The 26,860-nt window shown below is 40.4% G+C and overlaps 2 protein-coding genes across 2 annotated transcripts in view; both read left to right on the top strand.

Moving 5' to 3' along the window:
* The first annotated feature begins 6,056 nt into the window (after positions 1 to 6,056).
* On the top strand, positions 6,057 to 14,448 carry pofut1 (protein O-fucosyltransferase 1). The gene is made up of 7 exons (XM_022202837.2): positions 6,057 to 6,223; positions 7,547 to 7,668; positions 8,383 to 8,565; positions 8,699 to 8,811; positions 8,933 to 9,125; positions 10,326 to 10,568; positions 13,561 to 14,448. The coding sequence occupies exons 1-7, from the start codon at positions 6,085 to 6,087 to the stop codon at positions 13,753 to 13,755; spliced, it is 1,188 nt and encodes a 395-aa protein (XP_022058529.1). The 5' UTR covers positions 6,057 to 6,084; the 3' UTR covers positions 13,756 to 14,448.
* A 258-nt stretch (positions 14,449 to 14,706) lies between these two features.
* The window catches only part of kif3b (kinesin family member 3B), a 31,459-nt gene continuing 19,305 nt past the window's right edge, over positions 14,707 to 26,860 (top strand). Inside the window, exons 1-6 of the mRNA XM_022202836.2 lie at positions 14,707 to 14,838; positions 18,111 to 19,613; positions 20,422 to 20,523; positions 23,208 to 23,330; positions 25,278 to 25,396; positions 26,301 to 26,417. Of these exons, the coding sequence (XP_022058528.1) occupies positions 18,210 to 19,613; positions 20,422 to 20,523; positions 23,208 to 23,330; positions 25,278 to 25,396; positions 26,301 to 26,417 (1,865 nt within the window). The 5' untranslated portion in view covers positions 14,707 to 14,838; positions 18,111 to 18,209. The remainder of the gene's footprint in view (positions 14,839 to 18,110; positions 19,614 to 20,421; positions 20,524 to 23,207; positions 23,331 to 25,277; positions 25,397 to 26,300; positions 26,418 to 26,860) is intronic.

The raw sequence follows: 26,860 nt of genomic DNA, 5'->3' as shown, positions 1-26,860 counted from the left end.
TTTACTGTTTTGTTGTTTTTGTCTCCATGTGCTGTTTGTTAGATCACAATCATCTGCTATCGTCATTCAATCGGTTGTTCTTGGAACAATTTCACCAACAAATTGTGTGCAGATCGTATCAGCTGTGTCGCCCAGCCTCTCAGCAGGGGAATAATGATCTCTTTTAATGTGACACATTTAAGCAATTATCAGTAGATTCAGTAAAAACAAAGCAGGCTGACAGAGAGTCCGCACATGAAAATCACTGAAAATAACAAAGGTTTTTCGACCGCACCCAGGCCACATGTTGCCATGCCTCCTCGATGGCTGGGCTTGGGCATGTTGAGCGCACATGTGAGCGTCTAACGACGAACATATAATGACAGAGCTCTGGTTCCATCCCAGTCTTTATCACTGAGACGTATCGCTGATTGGCTCCATCTGATTTCCAGCAGGGAACCCAAAGAAAAGCAAGAAAATCTATGCAGTTCTTTTTCTTTGCATTGTGAACTTCGTGTGACCGCTTTCTTTTTTGTCAATCTGAAGGAATGATCAGAAGAAAATGAGCAAATAACTCTGATGTTTGTGGCCAATCATGACTGTGGTTTTAAGGCTTTGAATTTCTTCCAAATTGGGAATATGTGCTGACACCTAGCATTATTAATTTTTAGGGAGTGCGAGTTACTTCAACATTTCTAGTGAAAGTTGTTCCTATAGGCTATGGAGTTTCTTTTTTCTTTCAAAATGTTCTCTGTCTCTCCAGAAAACATCATAGAAGAAAGATTGTTCTTGTATGATTTTCCAACATAGTCTCCTTTAACTTTAATGCACTCACTTTGCTGTCCCTTTGGAGAAGAAGGCTGCATCTCAAGCCTTCAGATACACCTCAACAGCATACATGGCCTCAGATTCAGTCTGAAAATGGTTACCATGTAAGTGAGATTTTAGCTTAGACAGATTGTTCTTGCATTATTTTTCAGCGTTGTTTCCTTTGACTTCACTTCACTTGGTCCATGGATGTTCAAACTTCACTATCCCTTTGGAGAAGAAGGTCACATCTTGAGCTTGCAGATAGCAGTCAACAGCATGCGTGACCTCATCATCAGTCTGAGAATGGCAACTACACAAGTGGGATTTCAGTTTGGGAAATAGATCACATTTGTTGTTTTTAAAGAGTGCAAACATCTGAGAACATTTCTAGAGAATGATGTTCTCAGATGTTTGCTTCTGTCTAGTAACTTTCTTATTATTTTGACTTGAAAAGGTTTTCTATCTAACCAGAAAAAGTGCATTATTTTTCAACATAGTCTCTTTTCATTTTAATGCGCTTTGGTCCACCAGTGTTCAAGCAATGCTATCCCTTCACAGAAGAAGGTCACATCTCGAGCCTTCAGATAGACCTCAACAACATGCATGACCTCATCATCAGTCTGAAAATGGCCGCCATGAAAGTGAGATTTCAGCATACAAAGATTGTTCCTGCATTATTTTTCAATGTAGTTCCCTTTAACTTCAATGCACTTGGTCTACTGATGTATGTGGTTCCCTGTCCCTTTGTGGAAGGTTTGTGGTGAAGCATCTAGATACTCTTCAACGACATGCATGACCTCATCATCAGTCTGAAAATGGCCACTATGGAAGTGAGAGTTCAGCTTACAAAAACTGTTCCCGCATTGTTTTTCAACGTAGTTTCCTTTAATTTCAGTGCACTTGCCTTACTGATCTTCAAGCTTTACTATCCTTTTGGAGACGAAGGCCACATCTTGAGACTTTAGATACACGTCAACAACATGCATGACCTCATCATCAGTCTGAAAATGGTGACCTCATAGTGGGAATTCAGTTTGGGAAACAGTTCACATTTCTTGTTTTTAAAGAGGGCAAATTCCTTCAACATTGATAGAGAATGATGTTTGCTTCTGTGGAGTCACTTTCTCATTATTCCTACTTAAAAAAAAATCTAACCAGAAACTGTCACAAGAGAAAGATTGTTTTTGCATTATTTTTCATAGTCTCCTTTAATTTCAATGCACTTGCTCCACCACTGCTTCACTATCCTTTCTCCAAAGGTCACATCTTGAGTGTTTAGATACACTTCGACAACATGCATGAACTCATCATCAGTATGAAAATGGTGGCCATGGCAGTTAGATTTCAGTTTAGTGAGATTGTATTCATGCTTTAGAACTGTATTTTACCTTAACTTCAGTGCACTTGGTCCACAGATGTTCAAGCTTTGCTATCTCTTTGAAGAAGAAGGTCAAATCTTGAGCCTCCATATTCTCCTCAACAAAACAAAAACATCTCAAGAACTTGGAACCAAAACTTACCACTGGGGTTGATTAAGTCAGATTTAATAAAACCCTGTTTTAAATTCAGCTCAGATTTGCTCCTGTGTAGCAGTAAATACATTTTTTTCTGCCACATAAATTGTACAAAAGTGAAATCTTTAAATATTCTGTATAAATAAAACTCATTCTCAAAGCTAAATAGCCTAGCTAAGCAGAGCAGCATCTGATTGTAGCGTATTTCTTGCAATTTTTGTGTCTTTAATTACATGTTTCAGTGTATTTTATTCATAATTAATTTGTCAGAACAGCTCAAAGATAGCTTAAAAAGAACACATTTTATTTGCAGATAGCCCACTGTGTTTTCTCTGTGGCCTTTACATGCTTCAAATATAGAGTGCAGCATGTTTTTACAGTTTATCTAAGGTCCGTGACAAACTATTTACAAACAGGAAACAAAAGGCATAAAATTACGGCCAGAAAACTTTTGCACGTTACATTTTATTCAGTTTTTTTCTCATCTTCACTGTCTCTATAGATTTGTTACCAGCCTTGTTTTTAATTCTAAAGTTAATGATAGTTTCTGGTGTCTGAGGTTGTCAGAAACGGTAAGAACTTGAAAGTTAAAGTGTCGTTTTTCTTCTGTTCAGCTGTGGAAAATAATTTAACACTTTATGACAGAAAAAAAACCTGACATGTGTTCCCACATCCTCATTTTGCAAGACCTCGATGTAATGTTCAACGGATCAGGTCTCAGTTTAGATTCAGAGTTTTCACACTTTATTCACCCTGATGAAAAGCACAGAATTATGCAGTGGAGCTCTGAGGATCGACTGTTTCTGGCAGTCATTAGTGGATTTCTAGTGGCTGTTTATTCTTGTATTTCTATTCCCCACATAGCAGACCATCTCTCTCTGTGGTTCGGGATTTAACAGTGATTTTATCCGCAAACTTTAGAGCTGTTACACATTATGTTCATTATTTTTTGCAGCAGAGCAACTGAAAGCTTTAAGAACAAGAAAGTCTCAATAATATAATTGTTCATCTAAAAATCAGCACAGTTCTGGTATTTCAAGTCAGACTTTACTCACAGAATAATCAATTATAAAGAAATAATCAGGGGATCCATAAAAAATACTCATTTGTTGCAGTTTTGTGTAAAATACTTCAAAATGACCTGCACCGTTTGACAGATGAGTGAAATCAGGTGTAACAGATAATAAATAATTGTTTTTGACCAGTTAACAATGACATTTTCTGTTTGTTTAGTCAGTAATATTCAATATTTTAGAGAAATACCTAATTAATGCAAAGTTTTCAGTTTTTTTTTTTTACATCTTCCTGTATAAACCTGAACGTATAATTCCTTTATAGCAGATCAGATGCTGTTTCTCTGTAGCCACTCAGTGATGAAAACTGTAAACACTGAGGTACTTTTAGTTCCAAGAGGTTAAATTATATCGTATCTAATGTTTTTACCGTGGGCTGCATAGTGACGTAGTGGTTAGCACTTTCGCCTTCCAGCAAGAAGATCCCAGGTTCAAATCCTGAGGTGGGCCTGGGATTTTCTGCATGGAGTTTGCATGTTCTCCCTGTGCATGCGTGGGTTTTCTCCGGGTACTCCGGCTTCCTCTCACAGTCCAAAAATATGCTGAGGTTAATTTATAACTCTAAATTGTCCGTAGGTGTGAATGTGAGTGTGATTGTTGGTCTGTGTATGTAGCCCTGTGACAGACTGGTGACCTGTCCAGGGTGTCCCCTGCCTTCAACCGAGTCAGCTGGGATAGGCTCCAGCACCGCCCCCCCCCAAAACGTAAAGCCAAATCTACAATGGAATGGTTCACCAATAAACGTATCCAGGTGTTAGAATGGCCAAGTCAAAGTCCAGACCTGAATCCAATCGAGAATCTGTGGGCAGAGCTGAAGACTGCTGTTCACAAACGCTCTCCATCCAACCTCACTGAGCTCCAGCTGTTTTGCAAGGAAGAATGGGCAAGAATTTCAGTCTCTCGATGTGCAAAACTGATAGAGACATACCCCAAGCGACTTGCAGCTGTAATTGCAGCAAAAGGTGGCGCTACAAAGTATTAATGCAAGGGGGCCGAATAATATTGCACGCCTCACTTTTCAGGTTTTTATTTGTTAAAAAAGTTTAAAATATCCAATAAATTTCGTTCCACTTCACGATTGTGTCCCACTTGTTGTTGATTCTTGACAAAAAATTAAAATTTTATATCTTTATGTTTGAAGCCTGAAATGTGGCGAAAGGTTGAAAAGTTCAAGGGGGCCGAATACTTTCACAAGGTACTGTATGTACCTGTATATCTAGATCCAATGTCAGGCTTTGAGGTTCTGCAGAGAAGCAGCATTACCGGAGGAAATGGAAGAAATACCACAGGAACTAAGAAGGACACAATTATCACTGCATTACTACGGGAATATACAGACAGAGTCAACAACAGACAACACAAGACACTTTGAATTCTTGTTTGGAGATGGACGGGAGGAAATAAGACTTAATGTAGCTCAGGTAAGCATCAGTCCAACAGCAGAACAACCACAGATACAATGGTGAGCGATCATCACTTTACAGAAAGGAAATGCTGCAGTACTGTTAGCAGTAATAGAGGACAGTAGACTGCTAAGAAAAATAATTTGTTTTGGACTCAAACTCAACACTAGACTATAATCTGTGTACAAGAAGAAGCTTTTTTGACAGAATATTATATTATTTTACCTCCAAACCACTTCATTTGATTTCATCAGACCAGTAAAATGATTTAAATACAATAAAACATTAGTAAAGGTCACTATCATCCAAGAAAAGAGCTGAAATTACTATATTTAATAATCAGGATGGGGGAATACGTTTAAGGGGCATCTTACCTCAGTTTAAGCTATGGTTTGGATTTCTATTTTTTCTTTTCTTTTCTTATCATCTATTTTTTATTTTGGTTAATTGTTCATTTTATTCTCTGTAACCCTTTATTTACTTATTTATGTATGTATCTGTTTTACTTATTTGCCATTACTACTGTTAGTATCATCATTTTTAGCCTTGTGTTTATGGGTTTAGCCTCTTTTTTTTATTTTACTCCTCTTGTTCTTTCCTTTACTTGGATGTGACATTTTATTATATATATTTTATATTTTTGATGATGTTGTATAGATTTATTCTTGGTATCTTTTAACATGTTTGGACTAACCAGTCTGTTTAATGCTCTTCCTGAGTAGCCTTCTTTTCTTTCTTTTTTTTGCCCTGTCTGTAAAGCACATTTTAAATTGTGCTTTTAAAAATTGCTATATAAATAAAATAACATCAATAGCAGCAGTAGTAGTAATAACAATAATAATAACAGTAGTAGTAGTAATAGTCATAGTAATATTAATTATTATGTTATTAATAAAAATAGTAGTAGTAGTTGTTGTTGTTGTTGTTGTTGTAGTGGTTGCAGTAGTCGTAATAACACCTGTATTATTATTATTATTATTATTATTATTATTGTCTGTATTATCATCAACAACAGCAACGTAATTATTACTGTTACTATGTGATATAGCAAACATTTTTCAAATAAATACCCCAAAGACCTGAATGTTATTAAAGAATTTTTCATCGTCTTGCACAAACTAAAATAATAAAGAAGATGAGAAGTTTTCGTTTTTAAGTGTTAAATAGTAGTATTGACTGTAATTCACCCTCCAGACCAGCAGGAAGTGATAAATCACCAACTTAATGTTTACTAACTACCAATTAACGTCCAACGAAGAAGAAGCCGCAGCCCCGGTGCCTTCTGGGGACGTGACATGAACCACAATGGCGGTTAAACAACAAGCCGCTCACGGTATCACACTGATATGTTTACTTTTAGCACTTTTCCTCCAGACTTGTTGGACTTTTGCCGGAGAGCTGCGGTGGGATGAGAGCGGCTACGTGTTGTACTGCCCTTGCATGGGTAACTCCGTCTTGTTAGCTGGCATTTCTGTCGTACTAAAAGATGCTAACGAACCCAAAACTTTACTCAGAAGTTTAGAGTTCTCCTGAATATGGAGTCTGGCTTCTATTAAACGCCATCAGGAGCCATTCGTCGGCTCACACATTATGTTTTAGTAGCTTCATGTCAGTAAAAGCTCAACTTTAATAACATCTAAACACCTAACGACAGAACAGATGCGGCAGCAGCTAGTTAGCAGCTAGCTCCAGTTTGTGTCACTCATTAGCATAAAGTTGATCGTTACTTTTCGCTTGGTTACTGTTTTCGAAAACCCAGAGGATCAATCAAAAACACTTACCAGCTCTCTGAAGTTATCTCCTCTAACCGGGGAGATGATGTGTTAGCTTTCATATTAGACAGAAGTGACCAAAAACCAGCCAGTGAGGCCCACTGACAGCCAGCTTTTATACCCACGACAGGACGTTTGGTGCCATTCTGGATTCAGCACTGAAATTTGATTAAAGGGTGCTGCTTTGAACATTGCTAAGCTGAAATCCATCCTGTGTCTCGAGATGAGTTAAGATCCAACTTTGTCCTAGCTAATTCTTTTTCCACATATTGCAAAGTACACAAAATGAAACAACATGGGAAATACCCAGTTGAAAAGTCGAAAGATACAAGTATGTTTAATGGCATAAATGTGGCCAACACTAGATTACTGTAACTCTCTACCAACACTGGCCGCTCCTCTCTCTCCTTAAGAATTTTAACCAAACAAGTGGAAGGCACCACGCCTGTATTAGCATCACTATACTAGCTACCTGTTAAATACAGAACCAAATGTAAGGTTCTTTGTTTTATAAAGCCATGCATGAATTGACACCTACCTAGTTGGTACTCCACCTTAAGGTCTCTTTGATCCTCAAAATAACTGTTTTAAACTGTCTTACAATTAATGCTGGTGGGTGTTTTTGAAGTCGAGGCTCCAAAGCTTTGGAACAGTCTTCCTCTCAATCAAATGTTCCTTCTTAATTCACAACTTTAAGACAAATCTCAAGACGTACATGGTTTCAATGTTTTTTGGCTGCTCTTAGCAGTCTTATTATGTTTATATTTATTTTAGAAATAGTTTTGAAGTATTCCATATGTAATGATCCTACTTTCTGTCATCCTTTAACTCTCTCATAAGATGTAGAGCACTTCAGAAATAAACTTTTTTTGATCTGCGTCTTAAACATTTACAGAGATATCCCACGTGTCCCTCAGACTTGGATTTTCTTGTTATGAGAGGAAACAGTTTACTGTTGAAGGTCAGAGTGTAAAGTTCACAATGTCATTGTTCAGGTCGCTTTGGAAACCAGGCAGACCACTTCCTGGGATCCTTGGCCTTTGCAAAGATGTTGAACAGAACCCTGGCGGTCCCTCCCTGGATAGTGTACCGCCACCACACGCCCCCGTACACCAATGTAAGTACAGTCAGCGCGGCAGAAGCTCTGTCTAGACTGCAGCGTTGTTTTGCAATTCTTAAGCAAAGTCACATAAACACAAAAATGAAATAGATGATGAAAAAATATACAGCTAAATGCTAACTTATGCACCACTCTGTATACAGATGATGTTGAAGGTTTGAAAAGAAAAGCAGTCAGGCCTGTAAATATTAACAACACATGAATGACTAAGTAATAACATACAAGTCGAGGTGACCAGTCTGTCCTAGTTATGTGACAAAAGACAAAATGATGGCAGCTAACAGGAATAACTTTCTGTTCTGTGTGTCTTCATTCTTTCAACAGCAGACATGTTTAAGTAGCTACAATTATTAAAATTAAACTTTTTTTTCAGTTCTGTTAAGTGTCCCAATCAGTCTTTATGTTCACAATCAAGGCTCTAACCCTGGTCAACCTAAAAACAATGTGAGGGATAACTGCCTTAAACAGTATTCATTTTTGACAGTTTGATCAATATTTGTTCCAGACTTCTGTCACTGAAATAGGAAATGCTCTTTTTAGATGCATTTTACTTACAATTTTTTTGCACAAAGTTACTTTTTTAATGTTGAATGCGATCCTTTTAATTTCCCCCTGTATGGTTATTGTCATTATTGTGGCTATTGTTACTGTTGTCCTTGATAACTGAGTTTAGCAGTGTTGTTTCAGTTCACTCTTTTATGTTCTGTTCAGGTCCATGTTCCCTACAGTGAGTTCTTCCAGCTCGAGGCCTTGTCTGCTTACCACCGTGTGATCAGCCTGGAGGACTTCATGGAGAAACTGGCCCCCAAACACTGGCCCTCAGGGCAGAGGAACGCCTACTGCTTTGAAACTGCTGCACACCGGAGTGCAGACAAGAAATCCTGCCCCATGAAGGTGACCTAGAATCTTAAATAGCCTGCATTTTACTGACTTTGTTCATTAATTGTCATTGTAAAGGTGAAATGCTGCCCTCTGTTGGCCTATTTCAGTGTTCTGACAGGGCTGGATGGTTCTGATTTTTTTTCAGGATGGGAACCCATTTGGTCCATTCTGGGACTACGTTGGTGTTGAGTTTGACAAGTCTGTGTTGTTTGGTGGAATTTCCTTCAGTGCCTACCACCAGCCTCAGTGGATGAAGAAGTGAGTGCACTATCATGAAAGCAGCAAAAATACCACGTTTTACTGTTTGTGTGGCAGGTGTGTCTTTATGCACAGCAGCGGCTAACAGGCTGCGTCTTCTTCTTGCCATTCTGTTTAACAGGTTCCCGCCCTCTGAGCATCCAGTCCTGGCGCTGCCCGGAGCTCCGGCCCAGTTCCCAGTCATAGAGGAGCACGTTGGCCTGCAGCGCTACGTGGTTTGGTCAGAAAAGATGGTGAAGGAAGGAGAGGGGCACATATCTAACCTGCTGACCAGACCGTATGTTGGCATTCACCTGAGGATTGGCAGTGACTGGGTGAGAGCACAAGCTTGAAAACATAAAGTTCTGAAGGTGTCTTGTACATCAGATAAATTGGGTTAATCTGCATTTAAATTTTTTAACATAACATGGCATACCAAATGTGAGGAAAGTTATTGTTTAGCCACAGATATACAATTTAGTATAAAATTTATTAGTACAGTGGTGGAAAAATGTTTTGGACACCCCATGCATTTGTAAAATATTGCATTATGAATCACTCTAAGGTCTTCAGGTGCATTTTCTTTTAGTACAGTCACAGCCAAAATGCTAAACAAATTCTTAAAAAAAGACATTAAAATCTTAAAATTGATTGGTTCCATAAAAATACATGAGACGTATTGATTATTGGGTCATTTTGGTACCAGTGATCCACTAATGAAGCTCGTGCTTTTTATTAAAAGACAGTTTTTGTTGGCTTGCTTCGTGTCTAAATAAAGCCAGCACATCTGGAAGTTCTTAAGAGACAAAAATGGATAAAACAAGTAACCTAAACACGCCTAAAGATACAGATTCTCGACTAGGAAGGGTACAGCTGCTGCCAGATATCCAGGAAGTGCAGATGCAATCCTTCAGCAGTTAGAAACACTCTGCAGAAATACAGACGAACCAACAGCTTGGAAGACGAACCAAGATCTGGGTGTCCGAGAGTTTCTTCAGCAAGAAATGACTGCATCCTGATCTGCATGTGCAGGAAAACCACCGAATGACATCACAGGAGCTTCAGCAGCAGTGATCAAACCAAACTGGTGTCCAGTGTTCCACCTGCACTGAATGTGGGCGACTTTTAGATCATGGCTTAAGGTCCTACAAGGCTGTCAAGAAGCCCCTGATTATTGAGAGACAGAGGTTAGCCCAGCGTCGTTGAGCCCAAGCACACAAGAACTGGACAGCCAGGAAGTGGAAGAAGATTCTGTGGTCAGATGAGTCCAGTTTCCAGCTTTGTCTTCCTCCTGCTAATGTATGGGTACGCAGAAGGCCAGGTGAAGCATTATCTCCAGCATGTACAGTACCTACTGTCAAGCATGGTGGAGGTAGTATCATGGTTTGAGTGCTGCTGGTGTTGGTCATCTCACTGTCTGTGATGGCACATTGAACTCTGCCAAATGTTGTGCTATTCTCGAAACTCACGTGCTCCCTTCTGCACTGTTCAGTCGAGGTTAAAACTTTCTCATGAATCTTCTCTTTTTCCTGCAGCAAAACGCCTGCAAGCTGCTGAAGAGTGGCGACACGGGGCCTCACTTCATGGCCTCCCCTCAGTGTGTTGGCTACAACCGGCAGACAGCGCTTCCCCTCACGACGACCATGTGCCTCCCTGACCTGGCGGAGATCCGCAGGGCCGTGAAGCTGTGGGTGAAGAAGACGTCCGCCCGCTCCGTCTACATCGCCACCGACTCCGACTCCCACAGCAAGGACATAGAAAAGCTCTTCAAGGGCAAGGTGGGTTCTCTCACTGTGTGACCTCGACTAACCCAACCGACTTGTCTGTTGTAAAATTTGTTGAACAGGTTTTATCAGTTTGCAGATTCTTTACATAGTTTACAGAAACACACTGAAGTCCTACTTTTAGAAGTCAGAATCCAGCTCTTCATACATACTATTGTCCCCTCATGATGACTGAACTATGAAGTAAGATTAATAGTGCTGGATCCGAATATCCAAACATTCGTTCACTCCGGCGGTATCCGGATATTAAAGGCATTATGGATGATGTTTTTGTTGTTTAATTTTTCTGATTCACATAAAATGAATATACTGACCTTTAGTGGACGTGTATGTATGGTTTCTAAAAAAAAAAAAAAAAAACTGTGGACATGGCAGGACCTGAATAACATCAGCCAATCAAAGCGCTCGGACCGAGGCGTTTGCTTTGCTCCCTTTCCTGTCAATCAAAAATCTTCCGGCTCAGGCCTAGTTACGTAGATTACATACGCCTTGGACTTACGTGTTTTCTGTATGTGTTGCTTTGGTACAGCTTCGTAGTTAGCTGGCGACTTGTTTTGCTCATCTTTTTTGACATAATGGCAGATAAAGATCCAGGGGGACCCAGCCGTAAAAGAAAGTCATATTTTGAGGTCAGAGAAAATAAAAGACAACTGGATCGCGAGAATGCAAAAACAAAAGTGATTATTGGCGAGTCATTTGGGCGATGACGTCAGCTCAAGCAACAAATGGACCTAAAAACAGATGCCTTGGTTGCTAAATTCCTTCTGGACAGGTAAAATGTATTATTGATTATTGTATTATACTGCGGCTGCAGGCAATTTCACGAGTCCTACGCAAGTTTCTGGAGGGGGGCGTTTCTTCGTAAATGTTAAGAGGGGGGAGGTTAGAGGGGGGTGAGGGAGAGGTTGTATGTGCGCATGCGCATGCTACGTTCAAAGTCGTAGGAAATTAAATCTCCTCTAATGCCTTTAATTTTGGTATCCGAATATTCACCCCTGAGACATGGTGAATGTCACACATTCACCATGTCTCAGAGCGCTTTTTTATTGCAGTTGTGCATATATTTTTGTTATGTGCACTTTATTATGTAAAAATACACAATGAAGTGCACACAACAAAAATCTTTATAACAAGACCACGGGATGTTGTGCAACTTTTTTTTAAACAAATTTGAGGGATACAGCTATGCTATTTCTGTATTTTGAAATATCTATCTATCTATCTATCTATCTATCTATCTATCTATCTATCTATCTATCTATCTATCTGTCTGTCTGTCTGTCTGTCTATCCATGAAAAAAACAAATTATTTTCATTTTTTTTTAGGTTTATTTCACTTTTAAGCAATTTATTATTAGTAGTTAAGACTTAAGTCAGTACATATTATTAAAACTTGGGTTATAAGGATTATATTGATATAAAGCAAAATAAAAGTACTCCAAAAAATTGCACTATGGTATGTAAAAGGTAGTGTCTACAGATATGGACCCGTACCCGTAGCCTGTGGCCTACGGATACGGCACTTTCCCGTATCATAAATATTAATGAGACGCACATGAATATTAATGAGCCGGCTGATGAACGCGCTTTGTGATTGGCTGGTAATCCGACGTGCATAAATATTAATGAGCCGGTTTGGTAATCCGAGTGATGAAGGCGCTTCCGGGCGTGCCGAGCCTGTCATGTCAGTCATCTGCTGTTCTCTTTTCTATCATGCATAATGTCTTATAAATATCATTATCTGACTTTTTCACGGACAGCGATTTGGGGGTTGAAATCAGCACTACTATTAAAAATAGCAAAACTTTTTATTCACGTGACCCTGTTCTAATAAAGCACAAACAGCAAACAAAACAAATGGCGGAACTAACAGCCAGCAAACTACAAGTATTTTTTTACCTTCAAAAGCAGCGACAGACTATTACATATTAACCTAAACAAAACCCTGACGTATTTTCTACGTCTGTCAACACAGACACTGCACGTCAGTCACTTTAATGTTAGCGGACTCTGTTGAATGGCTAAGTTACATAACCACAAACAAATCTCACAATATCACAGTAAATCGAGTTTGTGTTTTTTTTTTAATTCATGCCGAATTAAAGAGCTGCTCCTCACCATTCACGAGTATTTGTTTCATATTCGACATCCTTAACTTTATCTTGTAAATTAGCGTCCGAAATTAAATGGGAACATTTGCAATGGAGTTCGTCAGCCGCTTCCACCACTGAACGCGGTAAACTAATTAATAGGAACTGGACTTCAAACAATTTTTACACGGCGTCTAAAAGCGTAAAAACTGCAATGTCTAAAGTGTGAGAGGAGACGGCGTATTTTTGGTTAAATTATACAATGTTCACCGTCAAAGTCATTCATATAAACTGCCTGTAATGTGCAGCAAATAGTAGTTAACCGGCGCCAGCTCTTCAGTGACCTTAACGGGTTCGTACCTCTAGTACAGATGCTACAGGTACGGGTCCGTACCTCTAGTACAGATGCTACGGGTACGGGTCCGTACCCGTAGCATCAACCTGTGTAAAAATATCAGAATATGTCCTGGTGGACCTGTACAATGGTTAGTCTTAAAGGGTTAAATACGTATATGAAGTTTAGTAGCTCTAACGTGCAGCTGCATTGATCAGTAAAATAAATATATTAACACACAATTAAAGGTTTTCTAGCAGCTTTTTAACATCATAAATGTTTCTATTCCTCATTGTTCCCCATTAAAATAACCTGTCGACTGAAGCAACTGAACACAATTGGTTCATGTTGTGTAGAAGAAGAGTCACGTGATGCGTTCAACGCCTCGTTTTATGTGAGAAGAATCTGAAGCAGAGAGTCTGATTTAACAGAAAGTTGAAAACTGTCTTTGTGATACTCATCTCTGACTGGGGTTTTAGTTCTTGTGCAGCCGACTTACACAAAGAAGGCCAGGATGTGTTAAACTTGCTTCATCTGGTTGTTATTTGCGTGTTTTCTGCAGGTTAAAGTTGTGACTCTGCAGCCCGACTCTGCCCAGATGGATCTGTACGTCTTGGGCCAGGCCGACCACTTCATCGGCAACTGCGTCTCCTCCTTCTCCGCCTTCGTGAAGAGGCACCGGGACGTTCACGGCCTCCCGTCCTCCTTCTTTGGCATGGACAAACCAGGAAAACCAAATCACAAGGAGGAGCTCTGAGCGTCATGCAGTCGCCTCTCTGGACACTAATACCGAAAGACTCATCACTTGAAATGTGGGTCACAATGTGCAGGACTTGAGTGATTTTAAAGAGGCTTTTAATGAGTGAGAATGGAGGAAGACTGGACGTAGCAGGTGAATGTTTTTGAGAATGAGAATGCTGCTACAGAGAAACACTGCTCGAGTCTGTTTCCTGCTTGAAAACTCACTATTTGTATTCTCAAATTATACCCTGTTTTTGTTCCCTTCCATCGGGGAAACATGCCACTTCCCCAGTGTTTCCTGTAGTCACTGCCGTATTCTGTGGTCCATGTTGTGCAGCCCAGACGAGTTGGAAGAACCTCTTGTGACCTCGGTGAACCCTGTAAAAGACTGATTGCACTGTCAGCGATGTGTTCGTCTTCCTTTCCTTTCAGAGCACAGGAACTGATCCTCCTCTACAACACTAATTATAGAAAGGAGACATCTCACGGCACGCTGTAGCAGGACCAAAAATTTTTTATAAAAATGTGCGAAACTTTATACCAACAGTATTGTTATCAATAGGAGAATGTGAACAAAAGCATCATCGGTGTTCATTGTCTTTGTTTCTATGGAATTGTGATTTGCACTGGTTGCATGTTTGTTGGGAATGTAGTTTTCTACAGTGTTTTCCATCAATAAAGTGATGCGAACTAGTTTATTTTCCAAGAACTCAAAGCCTCAGGGTGTTTACTTCCCTCATTGGAAGCTTAGCACAGTTGAATCAGCTGATATGCTAAGCTATGTTGGCCAAGTGTGTGTGGAGAGCCGGTTGCCAGATAAGTCAGCAATCCTGAATTTATCTTCTTTTTAACCCTTGTGTGAGGGAACAATTGAGCAGAGATTGTAACAGATTACCCATTCTTCTATGTATATTTAAAAGTTAAAGAAATACTGACAGGGAATGAGGGCTATTATTCCGGTGAGGGGGTTTCCAGTCGTGCCGGTTTTGGAGGGATGTGCTTGGAGAACCTGGCAACCCTGCCCCGGACCGTTGCGGGGAGGATGAGCAACGGCTAATGGCTGACTGGGAGTTTTGGATTAGCTAACGTTCTGCCACTTGTAAGCCACATATGTCGTCTTCTCTATATGTACGTGTGTGTTGTGAAGCTGTTTGCGGTGGAAAACGTTCAGCCGGTGTGTTGTATTACCGTGTGGCGGGGCGTTGGATCCATTCGTGCCCTTTGCTAATACTGTTAGCCAGGTGATGCTAGCAGATTTGTAGCTTAGGTTACCAGTGTGTTTGCCGTTGCTAGGCCAGTGCTGTGGGTATAGTTGTCGGATAACGTTGGTTAGCCGAGCCGGTACTTTGGCTAATATTGACAGGACAAAGGTACGGATTAACAAAGTGGCAAATTATGTCGCTTTATCACCCGAAATTCCAGCGTTAACTAGTCCTGAGAGGTTAGTTAATGGGTTAAACTCGACTAGCTAATTAGAGAATACTAAACAGTCAGAACAGTGTGTTAATTCTGCTGCTCACTGCTCTGTGTGTGTGGATATTAAAAGATTATTAATTTAAATAACTGCACAGCTGCTAGTAATCTTTTCCGACTTGGAGAAAAAAAGCAGAAATCTATTTTACATTGTTGTGATTCTAGTAGATTTAGCCAATTATTCACAATAAGTTTTTGAGCTGTTCATCTGGTGACACATTTGTAAGATAATCCACATTAGTCAGGTGTGTCTTTAAAGGATCAAATAGTGTACACAGACACAATTTTAAATGCAGCTTTTTTTTTTTTTAAATGACACATTCTTGATCCCTAAATCAATCCACATTAGTCAGGTGTGGCTTTAAAGGATCACAAAGTGTGGTCAGACAGTCCTTTGACCAGTGGTGATAAAAATCCACCTTAAAATGCATCTTCTTTTTAATTTATTCTTTTCCAAATGACACAGTGTTGATCAGTAGATTAGCAGCTGGGTAGCTCAGTGACCAACACCTCTGGCTTTAGCACAGGAGACTGGTGGCTCAGATCCCGGTTGTTGTATCTACTCTCAGAGGTAACTTGCTTTGGATAAAATTATCTGCTAAATGAAATAGTAAATTATTCCACATTTGTCAGGTGTAGCCTTAAAGGATCAAATAGTGTACACAGACACTCCTTGGACTAGTGACCATAAAGGGCCAATTTAAAATGCATCAAATGCCACATATTTGATCACGAACTCAATCAAAATTAGTCAGGCGAGGTTTTAAAAGATCAAATAGTGTGGTCAGACAATTCTTTGACAAGTGGCTATAAAAGTCCACCTTAAATGCGTCTTTTTTGTTTTTTCCAAATGACAAATTCTTGATCGCTAAATTAATCCACATTGGTCAGGTGTAGATAAAGTAAATTGTAAATTAATCCACATTAAAGGACCAGGAAGTGTGGTCAGACAATCCTTTGACCAGTGGCTATGAAAATCCACCTTAAAATGCATCTTTTTTTTTTTTTTCAAATGACACATTATTGATCACTGAATTAGTAGCTGGATAGATCAGTGACTAACACCTCTGACTTTAGGCGATTCATATCCTGGTTGTTGTGTCTGCTCAGATGTAACTTGCTTTGGATACAAGCGTCTGGTAAATGAAATTGTAGAATTATTCCACATTAGGTGTGGCTTTAAAGGATCACATAATGTGGTCAGTCAGTCCTTCGACCAGTGGCTATAAAAGTCCACCTTAATGCAGCTTTTTTCAACTGAGATGATGCCAGCAATGTAAGAATAATTCAGACAGTTTGCCACATGTTGCTCTGGATTTCTGACAGTCTCCTTCAGGAACAGTTGGACGACATCCCACAAGCAGCATCAGCAATTCCATTAAGTCTCTGTTTGGTAGATGTGTGATTTTTTTCTTTACTGATGTGTGATTTCTAGGCTGCATTCCAGTATCTATACTATATAGTGCATCAGAAAAAGATTCTAGCCCATAGTGTGTCAAATGTCCAAAAATATCCAGATGTCCTACTACATCTGGTTGGACTCTGACCAACAAATTCTCTGCACACAGACGCCATGGTGTTACACACGAGTATAAATAAGCCTATGACAATGACAGCACACAAAGAAATGACAGCTTATTTCACAGTACAGTTATAAGGCACAGTATTATGATGAAGTAGTGTTTACCAGTATGAAACGGTGCGTATTTCGTGAGAGCAGCTGTCGTACATACATTCAGTATAAGTTAAAATATGATCACACTCGATCTGTCATTATCATTTCCAATATAGTACACTCTTGTTTTATTCATGTCATCCGCTCTGTTGTAGAGGTGCTGTGTGATTAAGGGACAAATATTTAATCTCCTGTTGTTAAAAAGAACAATTAGAATGTAATTATTACATTTATATGTATTACATTATTGCATTTATATTTTTGCTCAGTGTAGGTTTACCCTTGTATGTTCTAGCACCTGTTGTTGCAGTCTGCGTGAATGGGCACAGTTTATTACTGGACCGTGGACCAGTAAACAGTAATTTTTTACTGGACCGAAACAGTTTTTACTGGACCGAATATTTTATGCACAAATGTACCAAAAGTTTATGTATAATTTAATTTTAATAATTGTTATACAAATTTACTACTTTATTAATTATGTCCCAGATACAACACGACGCCATGGGCGAAGAGAAATTACCGTTTTTATATAGAGTAAACCATACAAAATTAACTATTGGATAAAGAAAAGCACTCATTTGAGATCAAAACATAAATAATGTACTCAACCATGCTAGAAGTACTATAAATCACAGAGCAATGTGGCTGGGTCAAGCAGAGCGACCTTGTAGAAGCGAAATGAGGTGTGGTTTATTTATTTTCTGTTTATATCATGCGTTTTTATCGCGTGATATCGCTGTTCACACGAGAGCCTCTCTGAGGAGCAGCCCTCCCCATCCGGACGGCGCGCCGCTGCGCTGCGCTTGCTGTGTGCTTTGACTTTCGGAGCAAGACAGCGGCGCTTCGTTCTATTGCGCAGCGCGGCGCGATCGCATTATGTGGAACTTCGGGGTTACATGAATAAAATTACACCGGACTTGAGACCAGTAATGTAGTAAGTTTTACCGGACTTTTGGTACTCAAATCGGATTTGACCGATGGTCCGACGTCATTGGCGGACACTGTTGTGATGTTTCACTATAATATCTGGAAAAGTCTTGCAGAGCTAACACGTTCGATGGGGTTGTTGAACTGCAGTACAGGTGTTAGTGACAGGAAAAGCTACATCACTTCCTGTCTATCAGTTGCTCTTACTTGCTTGGGCCCAGTTTGCAAAATTATAATGACCATCTACTTTATATTTTACCAGTGTGAATCACTTGTTGTGTTTTCCCCTGCAGGTTCAGATGTGGGCATATCTGTTGTTGAACTGTTCCTGAAGCTGCACCTCAGCCGGTGGACACCAGGAGCCTTACAGTGACGGTCGGGCGCTGCTCAACATGTCCAAGAGCAAGAGCTCCGAGTCAGTCAAAGTGGTGGTCCGCTGTCGGCCCATGAATGAGAAGGAGCGGGCTGCAAAGTTTGAGAGGGTGGTCTCCGTTGACGTCAAACTGGGCCAAATTATTGTTAGGAACCCGAGGGACGCTTCAGCCAGTGAAGTCCCCAAAGTCTTCACGTTTGATTCAGTCTATGACTGGAACTCCAAACAAATAGATCTCTATGATGAAACCTTCAGGCCTCTGGTTGATTCTGTTCTCTTTGGCTTCAACGGGACTATTTTCGCTTATGGCCAGACGGGAACAGGGAAAACGTACACTATGGAGGGAGTGAGGAATGATCCGGAGAGGAGAGGGGTGATTCCCAACTCCTTTGAGCACATTTTCACACACATTTCACGGTCTCAGAACCAGCAGTACCTGGTCAGAGCATCCTATCTAGAAATTTACCAGGAAGAAATCAGAGACTTGCTCTCCAAGGATCAGGCGCGTCGTCTGGAGCTCAGGGAGAGGCCTGACACTGGTGTTTATGTCAAAGACCTTTCATCATTCGTCACCAAGAGTGTGCGGGAGATCGAGCATGTCATGAACGTGGGCAACCAGAATCGCTCCGTGGGTGCCACCAACATGAATGAACACAGCTCACGTTCCCACGCCATCTTTGTCATCACGGTGGAGTGCAGCGAGGTGGGTGTGGACGGGGAGAACCATATAAGAGTTGGCAAACTGAACCTGGTAGATTTAGCTGGCAGCGAAAGACAAACCAAGACTGGTGCTCAAGGGGAGAGGCTGAAGGAAGCCACAAAGATCAATCTTTCGCTTTCTGCTCTGGGTAATGTCATATCAGCCCTGGTGGACGGCAGGAGCAGCCACATCCCGTACCGAGACTCAAAACTCACCCGTCTGCTGCAGGACTCTCTGGGGGGCAACGCTCGCACCGTCATGGTCGCCAACATCGGCCCGGCATCCTACAACGTGGAGGAGACCCTGACAACGCTGCGCTACTCCAACAGGGCCAAAAACATCAAGAACAAACCAAGGGTCAACGAGGACCCCAAGGATGCTCTGCTCAGGGAGTTCCAGGAGGAGATCGCGAGGCTGAAGGAGCAGTTGCAGAAGCGCTCGGGAAAGAAGAAACGGAGGAGGCAGAAGAGAAGGGCTGGAGAAGGGAGCGATGGCGAGGATCTGGAAGATGGAGAGACGGAAGACGACGAGGAAGACGGAGACGACAAAGGGGATTACTGGAGGGAGCAGCAGGAGAAGCTGGAGAGAGAGAGGAAGGCCATCATGGAGGATCACAGTCTGGTGGCTGAGGAGAAAACTCGACTGCTGAAGGAGAAGGAGAAGAAAATGGAGGACTTGAGGAAAGAGCGGGAGGCCGGAGAGATGCTTGCAGCCAAAGTTAAGGTAAACAAATTTAAAGTCAGTATTTACTAGGAATGGACTGATTATTGGTCTGGCCGATATTTGGCATTTTTGTGATTGTTGTCTGTATTTTTATTGGGCGATTATTGATAAATTAAATGTGCTACTTCAGGTCTGATGAAGCCTTCTCTTTCTGTCTGCCATGACTTTCTGCTCTCAGAACCGTCTCGCAAGCAGAGAAAACAGAACAAGAAAAACACAAAGCAGGAAGTTGGCTTCTCTCAGTGACTAATGCTACGCTAACAGCTAGTGGCTAAGTTAGAAGGAAGCCGCAGATTAAGCTGAAACCGAGTCTGGAAGACAATAATTAATAAACCTTTAAGATCTGGACCTTAGTGAAAAATACAAGTGATAGAACAGTGAAATATTAAGAAAATTGAGAAGAGCAAGAACAACAAGTAGATCAGTCTCAGTCGATCCACATCAACAGAGGAGAACATTTCCTGTTTGTATTTTACATATTTAGTTATAGTTACCGTTGTTAATAAAGAAACCTAGTCATGAATAGCAGGTTATCTGGTATAACATGCTGTTAAAACATTACACAAAATGTATATTAGTTCCAAATATCAGTCATCTGCCTTTCTCGATAGCCAATAATCTGCATTGGCATCCCATATAGGTCGATCTGTAGTATTTATCCTCCTAAACGTGACAAATATGAACAGAAGGAACAGTGCAGACTCAGCCTCTGATCAAATGCTTTTCACCATTCACTGGACTCATTTGCTTTTTTTCCTCTTATGACTCGAAGCTTCTTTTTTTCATCTTCTATTTTTGCTTCCTCCAGGCGATGGAGAGTAAACTCCTGGTAGGCGGGAAGAACATTGTGGATCACACCAATGAGCAGCAGAGAATGCTGGAACAGAAGAGGCAGGAAATCACAGAACAGGTATACACAACATAAAACACACTCAAAAATGTCAATAAAACCCAGTTCTAGGTTACAGAATGGCTGTTTTGAATGTCTGGAGCAGTGTTTGCTAATGTTTCAAGCAGGCTGTAAGACTAGGGCGACAATGTTTGAGAGACACTGCTTAAATGAAGTGGTTGATCTACTGAGAAGTAATCAATGTTTTACTTGTCGAATGGGTTGTTTTTCAGTCAAGAATGCATCATAAAGTGTTAAAAAGTCAATTTCAGCGTTAAAAGTTTTTCTGAAAGTCACTGCTAGCTTCAATAGCGTGGACACTTGTGGAATCAATGAATTCATATTTTTTTCTGACATTTGTTCAGGTCACAATTATTCTATTACAATGAAGTGTTGATCTGTACAGCTGGGAGGTACTGTGTTATGACTCAGCCACTAGGGTCAGCTGGGTGTATCAAAAACAACCAGATGTGATGGGTTAGGTAAAGCAATTTGTTGCTGAGTGACAGAATTGACAAAAAAGTGATCAAACAAAGAAAACAGAGCTGGATGTTGCTAAATCAAAGAACCAAATAAAACCAAACAAAGGCCAACAGAGTTCTTAAACTAGCTAAATAAACGATTAAACTCCATAGCCAACCCTAAACACAGTGGCACCTCTCACCACAAACTTCCATTTTTTAATAATTAACAAATCCATTTAACAAACCATTGTGGAATACAATCTTCAAAATGTTTTTGTTTTTGTTAATGGACAGGTGGTGACAGTGCAGTAAAATAAAAATATCTATTAGAACAGGCAGTTCTTGAAAATTTTAATGAAATGCAATCAGAAAATGAAACAATCAAAACAAAAAGGAAAAAAAGAAATAGATAAAAGAGAACAAAACATAGAGCTAGGGCTTTCTTTGCAGATCATAATTCTCAATCAAATTGAACACTTTCATTGCATGTTTACTTTTCAGTTTTCTAAGGGCTTTAGTGAAGGAGAGAAACTCCTCATGAAACATATTAAGCCTAGGATTTACAATCATGTATTTGCATTTGTGTGTGTAAAATTATCCGAGGATGAGGATATTGTTAATCAAGAAGTCATAATCTTTGTTTTCTGATAGAAAACCATAAAAATATCTTTCTGAAGAAAGGGTTCAAGTAGAATATTGGTGTAAAGCCTGTCTTATACATCAGCTCAAAGTACTTCTGTGAAAATGCAAGTCCCACCACAAACAACAGAAGCTAATACAAATGAGAGTCAAGTGTACATAAATAACTAAAAAAAACTGGTGCCTCAAAACACACATTTCCTAACAAGACATGACACATGAATTACAACCCCTCAGTGGCTACATCACACATACAGGAAACAAGTAGCTTCTCACCAAATTAGTCAGCTGCTAACAGAAGCTACAGTCTTCACCAAGACATGTTTTTTCTCACCAGTTTAGCTTCCGCTAACAGAAGCTCTGATTTCTGAGTAGCCACCCCTCAGTGGCTACAGAACACACAAACAACAAGGACTCAAGAGGCACCAGGGCGAACCGGTCATGTTAGATCTCAGCCGCCCTGACTGAGAGTTTGGTTGAGGATTTATACTATCTTGGTGTGATGATGGCTCTGGCCAGTTAGATAAAGGTGGAGGGAACTGGGTGGTGGTCCAATCAGACAGGTCGGGAGGCGGGAAGAACAAAGCCTGGAGTGCAGGTCTTGAGCTCTAGACTTATTAGCTGAGATGACTGGCACCTGGGGTTCTGGAGAGGTTCTCAAACCAGCCACAGCTGGACCTACACAGGCCATCTCCCCATACAAAGGCCCAGAAAAACCACCCTAGAAACAAGACGGCACACAGTCACCAGTGGCCGTAACACACTGACAAAATGACGACAGATTCATGTGCTTCCTTTAAAAGGGTTAAATTGCATTCTGTGGTGTCAAGTAAGTCAGTAAGTAGAGCTTCAGAATATTGTAAAGCAATTTCTATTCGTGCATTTTTTCTTGTTTTACATGTCGTAGGCTGAACAGTTAGTTACTTCAGAAAAAACAGATTAATCACAAATGAAACTGTCAGTTACAGTCTAACACAAAAGACTTCCCGCCATCTGTTTGCTTTTCCACTTGGACTGAGGCCCTTACAGGAACAATAATTCCCTCTCTGATTTTCCCACACCGTGCACACTGTTGTCCACACAGAAGGCTTCACAGCTGCCCCCGTCAGATGGCTGCTTTCTGCCCTGCAGTGACACCACATGTGATTTTGTTCATATCACATGTTTTAATGGCATTTTAATCCAGTCTTGGATATTTTGAGTTGAATAATTGTGTAATCAGTGCATCTGATCTGAGACTAACTGTGTAGTTTGTGCGCCAACATGGCAGCAGTCTGGAACAGTCTTTGCTGTAGAATTATGGAGTTGGTTTGATGAAAACCAAAGACAAAAAATGCTGAATTTCTTTATGGATTGCTTTGACAGATACCCTCAGTCTTCCATTCGTTATTAAAGTAGGCGCAAGGGTAGACTTACTGGTCACTGCTGAAGAAATATCCTTGTGAATCCGTATTCGTGAAGTCCAGCAGTAACTGTCATTACACGACCTCCACAGTCTAGGGCATTATTGTTTGACAGTGGTCGTTTATGACCATTTATTACATTTAGACACAGCACTGTGGTTTAAAGTTGTGAATAAGTGTGTTTGTGTTGCGTTTCCAGAAACGACGGGAGCGAGAGATGCAGCAGCAGATGGAGAGTCGCGACGAAGAGACTCTGGAGCTGAAGGAGACGTACAGTTCTCTGCAGCAGGAGGTCGACATCAAAAGCAAGAAGCTGAAGAAGGTAGTGGCTGGTTTGGGTGACTGCTGTCCTTGTTGTTGTCTAGAACACTCTGGCACAGGACACTGTTTTGTGCATAATAACAGCCCACACTTGTAAAGACAGTATATACACTGTCTGTCCAAAAAAGTCACCATCTGGATTTAACTAAAAAAATAGGTATCGGATAATTACTGCAGTGATGAATATGTTTCAGCTGCAACAACTTCTTTAACCTTAGCTGATGCAGTGAGGAGCTTCTCATTTCTTAAACAACCATGTTAAAAGACATATCCTGTGGTCATGGAAAAGATGTTCATCTGTCTCAGAAGGGTCAAATTATGGGCCTGAAGGTGACATTAGTGGCGGGGATTATAGCCCCTGTTTATGGGTCGCCCGCTCAACCAGCTGAGCTATGTGGGCGCTCGAGACGTCATTTTCACACATGGATCAGCCTCCACAGAGTCCAGACCTCAGCCCCACTGAGAATCTTTGGGATGTTCTGACTTTGTGCAGCGGTCCGACTCTCCCATCATCAGTGTAAGATGTTGGTAGAAAATTAATGCAACTCTGGACAGAAATAAATGCTGTGACATAGAAGAAGCTTATTGACAGGATGCTGCAGTGAATGTGTGTCTCAGAGCTAAGGGCGGTCCAATGAAATATTAGAGTTTGGAACTTTTTTTTTTTTTGGACTGGCAGTATATTATGATTGTCTTGAGTTTCCGTTGACTCCTATAATGCAGATTTTTCTCTGACAGAATGAGTGAATCTTTGCATCAAAAAGCAATCATGCATTTTGTTGCTTTCATAGATTTATTATCAGTCTTCTGGAAATATGACAAAATCTTCTGGGTCAAAAATATACATACAGCCAAGTCTGTATCCAAATCTCAGGACGCTAGATAGCAAATCTCGTTCCGAAATCGTGCGAGAGCTCGCGCCAAAACACCAGTGTTTTGGCGCGAGCTGTCACGCGATTTCGGAACGAGATTTGCTTTCTAGCGTCCTGAGATTTGGATACAGACCACAACAGAGAGCGATCGCCAAGTAATGTGGAGGTTTTCGTTCACTTCTCATCTCTCGTATGTTGTGGGACACTCGTTGAGACTATCCGAACCAGTCAGTGTGGGAAAAAAAGCACGTTAGGGTGGACTTTGACGCAGGGGGGCAAGTTGCCCCATACTTTTCGCTAGCTGAGCTGCTAGCTGAGCTGCTAGCTGAGCTGCTAGCTGAGCTGCTAAGCTACCTGCCTAGCTAAATACTGGAGCTATGTTGAAAATTCATTTCTCCATCACTCACATGTATGAAATGACATATGAAAACTTACCCCAGGTTGAAAAAAAACGAAGTTCCCCTTTAACCCTCTGGCCATTTTCACATCAGTTAGGTGCTTTTGATTTCCATCTACAAGCTTCTGGTTGTATCTTTGACTCCTCTTGACAGAGTTGGTGCGGTTCAACTCAATTTGTCGTCTTGCTGACATTTGTTTCCTCAGCACCGTATACAGGTTCTTGATCAGGTTTATGTCAGAATTCTGGTTTAAAACCTTAATTCTATCCTGATTGAGGAAGAGAGATTGTAGTAGGAGAGATTTTTCTCACGTGCATTTTGGATTTAATGACTTAATAATTAGCTTAGAAGAGTATTTTAGTAATACTTCTTATCTTATCATCAACTGACTAACATTGGCAGAGCAGAGTTTATATATTCTGAGTACTGCTGTCAGTATAAGCTGATAGTTTGCAAACCTCTGATACACAGTACTTGAAGCTTTATGTGTCAGATAATAAAATGTCTCCTAAGTAAGTAGGTCAGGTACTATTTTAAGGCAGGTAAGAACACATCATTGGCTCTGTTGTTCTATTTGTGTGTTATTCCTCGTGACAGCCAGGTGTTAAAGCCAAATACTCTGAAAGTCCTTTTTTGTCATGACGGCCCTGGTTTCCTCTCTCCCTGTCTGTCTTCTAGCTGTTTGCCAAGCTGCAGGCGGTGAAGGAAGAAATCCATGACCTCCAGGAGGCTCACATAAACGACCGGCAGGACCTGGAACAAACCCAGAACGAGCTCACCAGGGACCTCAAACTGAAGTATGGAGCCTGAATATCACTCTGTTGACCTGACAGGAAGACTCAGATCAATACTGTATCTACTGTGTCTGGTAGAGGATGGAACGTGTGCTGTAAACATCTGTCTTTTTACTGTTTACTGCAGACTTAATTCCCACTAAGGAATTATTCCGCTTTTTGCTAAGATGGTAGATGTGTAAATTTAACACTTTGATACACCTAGTCGTGGATGCGCTCCATCAGGGGTGTCAAACTCATTTTAGTTCAGAGCCCACATTCAGTCCAATTTGATCTCAAGTGAGCCAGACCAGGAAAATCAGAGCATAATAACCTGTAAATATCTACAGCTCCAACTCCTGTCCTTTGTTCGAGTGCAAAAAAACATACATGCATGTTTTGAAAATGTTCACATTTAAGGAATTATCTTTACAAATAGTCATGAACAACCTGAAATTTCTTAAGAAAAATCAGTTCAATTTCACAAACATTATGCCTCGGTTTATCATTTGTGCATTACAACTTCTAAATCACAGTCTTTCTGCAAAGGAACAAAACATTTAGTCACAGGTATCTGGAACTGAATGATATGGTATTTTACTTTATGATCAAAATGCCAAAAAACAGCAAAATATTACAAAAATGAGACAAAGTGACAAAAAACAGATAAACAACACAAGCGAGACCAAAAGTAGACACAAAATGACAAAAATGAGACAAGAAAACTAAGAATAAAATGAAACAATGTGAAAAAATAGGCAACTTATTTCTAATTCTGTCTCAAATCAGGAGACTTTTTCTTAATGAAACAGAACAAGAAACGAGTCAGGACTGAAATGTTTGTCTGTATTGTTTGTATTGTTCTCTACCTAATCTGAGCTGGCTTCGTCCTGTTATCATTCTAGTCTGTTGCATGTTTATCTTTCAGGCATCTGATCATTGAAAACTTCATTCCCTTAGAGGAAAAGAACAAAATAGTCAACAGGGCTTTCATCGATGAGGAGGACGAGTACTGGAAAATGAAGCCAATCACACGCATAGAGGAGTAAGTTACACGATTTTCAGAACGTGACTTTTGGTTCCAGCTTAAACATTCATGTGTACATCTTTTTAAAACGTTGATGTGAAGCTTGTGTAATAGATGAAGTGTTTATGAAATGGATTCAGGGTTTCTGCAGGGCATTAGAAGGCATTAATGGTCATTAAATAGATGTTGCAAAAAATAAGGCCTTAAATGGCATCAAAGATCATTAAATTTGATTCTCAGTGGCATCAAAAATTCTTTCTGCCATTTTCAAGAAAAATATTTGATATTAATAATATATAATTATGGACTACGATTCTTTAGATATGTGCATCTGCATAAACATGCCGATGCATTGTGATAACTGCTCCAGCCGGTCAGGTACAATTTCTAAAAACCGCATGTTTGGAAAGTGGAGGAGAACTTTGAAATTGGGAAATGCAAATTCCAGCAAAAATATCTAG

Source organism: Acanthochromis polyacanthus, chromosome 6 (genome assembly GCF_021347895.1).
Source record: "Acanthochromis polyacanthus isolate Apoly-LR-REF ecotype Palm Island chromosome 6, KAUST_Apoly_ChrSc, whole genome shotgun sequence".
NCBI classification, from domain to species: Eukaryota; Metazoa; Chordata; class Actinopteri; family Pomacentridae; genus Acanthochromis; species Acanthochromis polyacanthus.
The sequence above is the reverse complement of the archived record's forward strand: the minus strand, read 5'-3'. Positions and strand labels throughout refer to the sequence as shown.

Excerpts from the sequence above, each read along its gene's own strand:
- pofut1 (XM_022202837.2), top strand. The coding sequence starts at position 6,085 with ATGGCGGTTAAACAACAAGCCGCTCACGGTATCACACTGATATGTTTA. Across the intron at positions 6,224-7,546 it reads GTTGTACTGCCCTTGCATGG|GTCGCTTTGGAAACCAGGCA; the intron begins GTAACTCCGTCT and ends GTCATTGTTCAG. Across the intron at positions 9,126-10,325 it reads TGAGGATTGGCAGTGACTGG|CAAAACGCCTGCAAGCTGCT; the intron begins GTGAGAGCACAA and ends TTTTTCCTGCAG.